The 9,505-nt window shown below is 40.3% G+C and overlaps 1 protein-coding gene across 1 annotated transcript in view; it reads right to left on the reverse strand.

The window, feature by feature from the left end:
- The window catches only part of GRXCR1 (glutaredoxin and cysteine rich domain containing 1), a 37,583-nt gene extending 28,768 nt beyond the window's left edge, over positions 1-8,815 (reverse strand). The window contains exon 1 of the mRNA XM_066316783.1: positions 8,369-8,815. Within this exon, the coding sequence (XP_066172880.1) occupies positions 8,369-8,815 (447 nt within the window). The remainder of the gene's footprint in view (positions 1-8,368) is intronic.
- Positions 8,816-9,505: the final 690 nt, after the last annotated feature.

Genomic DNA, 9,505 nt, shown 5'->3' on the forward strand with positions numbered 1-9,505 from the left:
CACTAAGGTTGTTAAAATGCTTTCCACAATTCATACTAGGAATGAATAATGGTTTTTCTGTCTTCTTTCTTGCCATGAGTGAAATGAGTCTCTGCCTCAGTGACTCCAGCTGCTCATCTGTGACCATTCCTGTTGCTTTCTATGATGGAGGCTATAAGGAGTCATGCTGTGGCAGTTTCTCCACAGTATAACTACTGCATCAAGCAAAACCACAGGATTGCCTGTTTGGATGGGGAGCTGTAACTTTGCAGCTTTTTTCATAATCAACAGGCTGGGGATGCTGTCCTATCTATTATTCCTCTTACAAGCTTTGGAAAAATTCATTGAGGTTTGATTTTCATGTTTTATACTACTTTGCAGTGGATGTTGCAGCAATCAGAAAAGTTTTCATGCATGAAAGCCATACTCTTTTCCCTCTGGCTGCAAATCCCATTCTAAAGAATGTTTTATTATATTTCAGCCACAAAATTATGACGCCACCAAACATTGCAGTTACAGGTTAAAGTTCTACCCATGAAAAAAAAGTCTTTTTGACCATTTCTTTCTATCAAGCTGATAATTATGTACCTGGTTTTGGTGCAGTATGTAATAAAGGCCAACCCTAATAGAAAAATATCACAGTAAGCTGTTGGCAGACTGGAGCAGTCTAGCAACACAATACCTGTGGCACATATACAGTTTTATTTTCTAGCTTAATGTATTTTCAAATCCTAGTTCAGAAGTGAAACAGTTTTGAGATCTGTAAACTAAATAATGGGATTTTAATGCACTCATTAGATTTTTTTTCTAAGGTTTAATAAAGGAGTTGGTTTTCATCTTCCTTATTACCAAATGTCTGCAATTGCATAGCTGTGCACTCTGGTGACAAATTGGCCCAATGTAGCCAAATATTTGAGTCCATATTTGTAAAGTTTTCAGAAAAACATACTTAACCTAAGACATTTAAGTCCAGTGAGAACCCTGAAATATTTGGTTGCAGAGTAATTTATTTGTACACAAAATTACGGGTCAATGACCAAGTATGATGCTAGAAATTAAGAACATAGGTAATTTATTTGATCTTTATGTGTTCTACAAAAGTTGTATTTGCTGTGTTGAAGGCATGCAAAGATTCAGGGTCGATGAACTATCAGAAAGCCTGTTGTACCATATCAAAGAAAAGTGAAGAGCCCAAATTTTTTTGATAGTCCTAGTTATAAGAACACTTCAAAACACATTTTCTCCTTATCTTCCTGCTGAGTTACCAAGTTGAGTTTCACAGATTGCAAAAGACAAGCATTATTGCTACTAATTAATGATTAAAACTAATCAGTTCATCTTTTTAATCTGTTGTAAGAGGCCAATTCAGGAAAAAAATTCTACTCTTAGAATAAGTAAAAAAGAAATTCTGTGCTAGCATCCTAAAATATTTTTGATAGGCTGTTTGTGTAACATGACCCTTTTTCAAGTTAGTTTGAAGTAAGACGAAGCATTTTCCATGTTAATTCAGAGGCTGAGCACCTTATTTAGCAGTCCCACAAAGGGACATTATGTAAAGGTCCCAGAGCAGTTCATAGGATCAGACCTAGGGCTCATCTGGTATTCCAGGTCATCTACCAGACAGATAATTAAGAATCTGGAAAGCATATATGGCATTTCCTACTAATGCTGTTTCTTTTTTTGACTATTTTCAGCTCAGAGAATTTCCTGAGGCCAATATGACAGGAATCCCACTTAGTACAACCAGGGAGCCTTTTCTTCCATTAGGCGTTTGCATTCCTTCTTTTCAAAAGAAAGCAAATCTATTTTTAGATTTAAAGAGAGAGGATGAAATAAGGCAGCAGAACATCATTATTTGCAAGCTCTCATGTCTTGAGTACCTGATTCAGTCTCCTCTCTATCTCTTTTCCCTAACAACAAAGTCACAAGCAACAAGTTTTTCCAGGATACCTCCATGCTGGAACAATGTGGTCACTATTGTGCTTAAGAGAAAAAGGAAGGAAGAAGGGAGGGAGGAAAATGAAGTCAAGCATGATGCTGAAGAACACAGTAATATTTGGTAGGGCAAGCTGAGAATCAGCAATTCTGTGTTCTACTCCTGCTCCAACAACTTATTCTCACTATCTTGTGACTGTCTGTTTCAAGGTACATCTCCCACCACTGCCTCCTGCAGACACAATTTGTAACAAAGCAGGTTTTTATAAATATAAACACAAATATTTTAATATTTTGTATGTATATATATATAATATAAAATGTATGTGTATATTTTGAAAATGAGGCAGCCGAGTCTTTTTAACTCGAAACTTGTGTATTACTTTCAGAGATTTAGATAGTTAAAAATCTATTTACTGATCCTATCAAGTGTATGTCAAATATGTACTTCAAGTCCAACAGAAGTAAATCCTAAAATGTCCTGAATCATCTAGTAATAGACTTGTGAGACCTCATGTGAACAATAAAAAACCAGTATCATAAGAACTGACCAAATACAGGTTCCAGTTAAAAACTCACAGACCTGATCATCTTTTTAAATTCAGTGTGTCTGTGCAGATATCCACTCCGGAAACCACTTCTAATAACTATGAAAGGATCAATAGCAACATCTATATCACTGTCCCGTGCACTGTGGTCACAGATCAAAGCCCTTCTGAAGGTACACCCTCTGAAGGTGAAGCAATGCTGTGCCCATTCCAGTGGTGATCTAGTTGTCTTTCTAACTCTGAATTTTCCGTAACAAGCAAAAACCTGCTTTTCATAATCACTTGATCCTCCCTGTCATTGCAATTTTTCCCATTCTCCAGTAGATTTCAGTGCAACACTGAAAAATTAGTTTTCCAGTCTTGCTAACACTAGGAAAATACACTGTACATTTGTAACTCAGGTACCTGCAGCTCACTGGTATTTATCTCTATCCATATAAGGGACATTACTGTATCAAATGCTCTATAGAAGCAATCCAGTCTGTTGTTTTCTTCTGTAAACTAAGTCCATTTAGGAATCAGAGCTGTGTGTGTATGAAAGAGAATATGAAGGCAAAGTTCAAGCGAGTCTTTACAATCTTTGTCCAGTCCTAGAAGAAGATTCTGAATTCAAATAGTCCAATGATTTCTGGAATGTCAGCACTGATCATCAGCTGATCAGTGAGAAGGAGACTTCTCTTTATCAAGTCTTCAAGGCTTATCAAGACTTCTCCAGTGAAAGTGCAAACCTCTCTTTCTCCTCTCCCCAGATTTTTGGGGATTGTAGTAATATATGCACCAGAGGCTGCAGTGGTATGTGGTGTGCCACCCACTCTAAAAACCTTTGTTTGTCCTGCTACAAAAGAACCTTCCCTTAACATCACTTTGCAGCTTCTGCCTTCTTTGGAAGATGGTTGGTTTTGCTTCTGTATTTCACTTTACTTTGTTTTTGGTACTAGCTTGCCCTATCAGTTTGTAAGCTCTGCATGTCCTGCTGTGCATTCACTTTTCCAGGTCACCTACGAGTAAAGAAAGATGAAAGTGCTCTTAACCACCCCAAAAGCTCTCCTCTTAACAGATTTCCACGTGATTCTTCCCCACGTTTCTCTCTAAACGTTAATAAGCTCATTCTTCATCAGGCTGAATAATGACTTGTACTTCACAAACTTAAATGTGAGCTCCACCTGAGAACCTGTGCTTGGAAACATTGTAGAGACTGTGTTCTGCCTGACACTTCACCCGTGTCCTCTCTGATGAAATGCTCAGAAAGGCATGCACCAGGTTTGTTAACCAGCCCTGCCCTTTCGCAATAGGCGTCAGAAGCCCTGCCTGAAAATGAGTTCTGTGGCTAATTTAGCAGAACCTGACCTTTCAGAGGAGGCTGGAAGGCCAGTGGAGTGTGCAAGTATGGCAATGGAGGAAAAATACTCATTCTGAAACATGGAAAATGAGAAGAGACCCATGCAAAACCTTTGGCTGAGCTCTATTATATTACACACTGGGATAGAAACCCAGTTTGGCATAAAAAGATCATTGTACTACCTAGTAATATATTAGACAACCCAAGGATTTTTGCTCTGTGTGACTCGGCCACAGCCATAGGAATAGCTTAATAATAAAAATTAGTTGTGAAGAGAATTATATTTCCAGGAAAAAAATAATTGTTTCTCTACTACTTTTTACAGAAAGTTACAGGAAATATTCATATCCATTGGCATTTAAACGTTATTATAATATTAGAATACAAAATTTCTGGTAGTATACTGAAACAAAACCACAGTGACTTCAGATATGCGGAGAAAGGGCTTATGCTTTTGACACAATTGGCAAGTCATGTCTCTAGCTTCAGAGCTGCCAACGCTGTCAGCTTTAGTTTCAGTAAGATAAAATTTATACTAAGGAGCTGCATGAGCAGTGAGACTGGGAGCTCCAGCTCCCTCCTGCTTTTCAGGATTTTCAGTACTGTGCATTTCTCAGAAATAAACTGTTCCCAGCTGTCTGATGCCTGTATTTCCAGCACTGTGAGAGGCTCCCCCCAGGCCCAGGTTAGGTGCTAGTGGAGGCGGGGTGGCACATGTGACTGTCCCTGCCTTCCATAGATGACCACCAGTGACCTCCCTCCCACCTTCCCCACCCAGAGTGGTTGTTACATCAACATCCATCACCACCCCTCCCACGGCTCCCTCACCCTGCCAGGATGTGGTTGCTATGTCAACAGGCTCCTTGTGGCATCCACCCCAAGGAGGAAAAGGCTGAAGGGGTTGCCATGGGAACCATGCTGTCCTGAAGCATCAATAGAGCTGCTCTCTTCCCCACCTTTCTTCCTCCAGATTGTTGTGCCCTGAATCTGAGGCCACCCTATATATGTGTATCTAGTGGATGTGTCCTGCTCTGTCCCACATCCCACCCCCATGGCTGGGTTGGCCACAGCTGCCACAGCTGCTCCCACTCACCTGGCAGCAGCTTCACCAGGGTGTGCAGGGATGATCTAAAGGGAGACCTTTCAGTGTCACAGCGTTGGAGCAGCTCTCATCTGGGGACAGCCAGTCCTCAGACAGAGCAATGTGAAGGATTCAGCTTCCCAAGGAACAGTGGAAAGGAGAGGTCAAGGATTGAGGGAAGCACTGAGTGTGTGACTGTGGGATGATGTAGCAGGGGACACACATCCACTAGATATACATTCTCAGACCAGGCTTGTATCATATAGCAGCAACAACCAAAAAGATCTTTTCATCTAGAAATACTTCCTGCATTACATCACTCTCTTCAAACTGAAAAAAAGATCCAGAAAGTGTGATTTTTTTTTCAAATAAGTTTGTTGTGGGAAGAAAGTGTCTGAACCAATTCTGTAGAAAGACTGTAGTAAGAAAGTGTGAAAAAAAAAGTATTCACAAATCCCAGTGTTTCCATAGAACATTAAAATACACAAGGGCATTTAGGAGCAGCTCTCAGGTATTTGAACAGACAAAATCAAAGGTCTTGACTGCACAACATAATGAAGCCCAGTTATAATGAATCCCTGCTTATCCGTAGAATATCTGAACAAAGTGATTTGCTTTAAAGGATCTCTCCTCTATCACAGGGAGCCTCTAAGGATTTGGGGAAATAGTATATTAGAGTTTGCAGATTTAGTCTGAAGGATCAGAATGCTGATATTGCAGAAGAAAACCCACATCCTAGTTTTAGGGTCACAGGACACTCACACACACTCAGTATTTGGCTTCTTACATACACATTTTAGTTAGGAAGTGATATAATAAATACTAAATAAGAAGCATTTGAGCACTCATGAACTCATACAAGAGTTTATCAGTGCTTAGAATCCAGGATTGTCAAGAGCTCATGGGCATACTCTCAGATTAAAAATACTGACTTGACACTAATGCTGAGAAATATACAATGAATTCATCTCATATGAGTTCCTGTTGCTGAATCATCAAAGGGGCAGAGATGGACTCTCCTCGGCGAGGGACATTCTCCCCTTAACTGTTGTTACACATTTGCTGCTGCTTATCTAAGAGAAACCTGTAACTGGAAATGACCTCACATAATCAAAGGGGTAACTTAGAAAAATGCCCAGATCAAGAGATTTTCTATTGTACCTGACAACAAAGACAATTTCTTATCTTACTAAATCTTTGAAAGAAGAACTCTTGTTGTTCTCTAACTGGTGTTACAGCTCATTTAATTGTCTGCAACATGCTTACAGAAAACTAGAGATCATCCTCTAATCTCATTCTAAAGGCCATTATTTCATTTGTAGTTGGATGGGTTTCAATCATATTTCTCATTAGGATCGAGCGGTTTGAAATCCATCTCAAAGCTAACCTTTGGGTTTTGCTCTCCTCTGTACTCACCATGTGGCACACAAAATTGGCTCAGAGTATCATCTAAAACATATGCAAACCAACATTCTTTTCCACAAGACTTAGAACTTAATCTCTGGGGAAATGGGCATTTGTGTTGAAACCTCAAAACATTATATTCTCAGTATTGTTGAATATATGTCTTTGATCCAGTAGGTGCTTAATGTAAGAATATACATTTTTTTCTGGAAATCACTCATCTAGATCTGCCTAGAAAGAAGCTTCTCAGTTCCACATATATTTGAAAACTTGCCTTTTCTTTTGGACTTTGCAATGCCTGTAGCAGAGAGTTCTTCATCGTAATTACATGCAGTATGAAAAATTATTTGGTTTGTTTTCATCTGACAATTTAATTTTTCCCCTTTCTTCCACAGTAAAATACTGTCAATAAAAAAATCTTTATCATCTTTCAAACCAGTCATTATTTTACAGGTTTTAATTAAGGAATTCTGTGGTAGACTTGGATATGCGTAATTTTCTGAAGTTAGAAGATGGATATGCCTCCTTTCTTCTAGCAAAGCACCTCATGGAAATAGCACTAGTCCTACCATTAACTCTGCTAGGAATACAAGAAGCCTTGCAATCAAAGTACATTGATTTCAGTCCATGGGCCTTTCCTGAAGAAGTTCCAACCTAAAACTAGGGATAGAAAAAGCAATAAGGCAGGGACACTAATTAAGGTGCATATGTCTTCAAATGGGTCTATTTATTTAGCTGAATAGAATGTCTTAACTTAGTGTTACTGATGTAAGCAGAAGACAGCTTTGAGAAGGAACTGAGGCTAGTGGGGTGAAATTGTGCAAAATGGCACAAAACAGCAGAACTGGAGAAGAACCCAACCATGCCTCAGTTAATAACTACTAATTCAAATCCACTTAAAAAAGCAAGTTTGTTACAAATTTTATCAGAATAAGGAATTAAGGACAAACTCTTCCATGTGTAGCTTGAAAGAAAGCAAACTACTTGAGTGCTATGTGATGTGATGCAAAGAAGAAAAATGAACAGGAAATTATTCTCTGAAACTTCAACTTCTAGAAGAACATTCATATTGACAAAAAGATTGCTTATTTAGGTACCACATAGAAGATAAATTCATATCCAGAAGCAAGAGAATGTTAATCTATTGCCATTTATTAGTGTAATATGAAATTACCTCGTTTCAAATTAATTTCAAAATGCAAAAAGAGTCGTTGTTAATATCAATTTCCCCATGATTTAAAACTGCATAAAAGTTTTAAAATAATGCCCTGAAACCATCACATGATAATTCAACTGAAAAGCATAATTCTGGATTCTAAGAACTTCAGAAGGAGTCTGGTTGCACACTTGTTGCTGTCTGTGTGAATATTAATGATTGAAAGGCTTGAGTAGCATATACAGATAAATTATATATATGAGATAAATATTTTAGAACTTTTATCTTGATTTTTATGAAGGCCTATGTTTCTCTGACTGAGGCATTAGTGTGGCATATACTGTTTCAAATACAGATATTCTGGTCCTTTTACAAAATAGATAGAAAACAAATATAAATAAAAGAGAGCTCCGGCTAGGATTTCATTGCCCTGAAATTTTCATGTGGGAAAACCGTCATTGCTGTCACCCTGCACCTAGTTTGATCTACTTTGCAGATTAAACAGAATGCAATTTGCAAGTATACATATTTACATGTGGGAGACAGTAGATAACATTGTAAACTCATTAGAATTAATATAATAGGAGTGGAAACATGACACATCCCAGGAGACCTGTACCGATCACCAGCAAAGCCCCAGTTAAATCTTCTGTTACATTTCTTTCCTAATCCAGATGTGGGAAGCACAACATACATATTTCTACTGAGCAAACGTTAGGTCAATTTTGAAAAGCAAAGTTCAGAGTCAATATGGAGTGTGGAGCTGTTTTATACTAGAAGGACCAATGAGCCACTCTTGTGCAATGGTAGTGAGACAGAATATTGAGAAATCCTATATGAGAGTAGTTTGAAAAAAGGGAATAATAGTGTGGGGAGTTAAAAGGGACAGAGAGACAGCTTACAGCCAGCAGATCTGCATCACCCACCTGAAACACTTTCGCCAAATTGTCAAAAAGGGCTTGACCAGCGCTGACTTTATGCTTGACTCCCCTGACTGTGCCGTTTTTGCTGAGGATGTTGACTCGCTTCGTACCAAACCCCTTCTCTTTAGTGGCTCTGACTAAAATGAGCAGGTCATCCTGCTCGTTGTCATTCTCATCCCCCTCCGACCCCGTGTGCCCGTTGTGCTGGCCGTCCAGCTCGCTGAGCCGGCTGGCGTGGTCGGTCTCGGAGCTGCTGGCACACTCGGAGTCCAGCGAGTCCGTGGCCTCGCCATCGGCGTACACCTCCTTCAGCACCCGCCCGCTGTGCGAGGATGCCACACGGAACCGAACCTTCCTCAGCAGCCTCTCGCTGTCCGCCTTGCCCTCGCCTTTGAACGTCGCCTCTTCCACTGATATCAGCAGTTTGCATTGTTCCAGCGTGGTGCCCATCGCCTTTGCCAGTCCGTCACACTTAACAACAATATCGGCGCTGTTTTCTGCCGACGGGGGTTCTCATATTAAACCAGGGAGGGCTCCCGGGAAGGCACCTCCGTTCTGCACTTAATAATGGATGCATTTGTGCTATGGTTACCCTTAAACTAAAACCTGTAAAGTGATCTCGTTAATTAAATATTAAAAAAGACATTGTGTACTTTTTAGCACCAAGGAAGATAGCAAGAAAGGGAGAAATTATATTCATTGATTAAAATGAGGGAAGGGAAGGGAAGGGAAGGGAAGGGAAGGGAAGGGAAGGGAAGGGAAGGGAAGGGAAGGGAAGGGAAGGGAAGGAAGGGAAGGGAAGGGAAGGGAAGGGAAGGGAAGGGAAGGGAAGGGAAGGGAAGGGAAGGGAAGGGAAGGGAAGGGAAGGGAAGGGAAGGGAAGGGAAGGGAAGGGAAGGGAAGGGAAGGGAAGGGAAGGGAAGGGAAGGGAAGGGAAGGGAAGGGAAGGGAAGGGAAGGGAAGGGAAGGGAAGGGAAGGGAAGGGAAGGGAAGGGAAGGGAAGGGAAGGGAAGGGAAGGGAAGGGATGTCAAGAAGCATTTGGACAATGCTCTCAGGCACAACGTGTGGCCTTTGGAGTGTCCTGCACAGGGCCAGGAGTCAGACTGATAATCCTTATCAGTCCCTTTCAACTCATAATAC

Source organism: Sylvia atricapilla, chromosome 4, assembly GCF_009819655.1.
Source record: "Sylvia atricapilla isolate bSylAtr1 chromosome 4, bSylAtr1.pri, whole genome shotgun sequence".
NCBI classification, from domain to species: Eukaryota; Metazoa; Chordata; class Aves; order Passeriformes; family Sylviidae; genus Sylvia; species Sylvia atricapilla.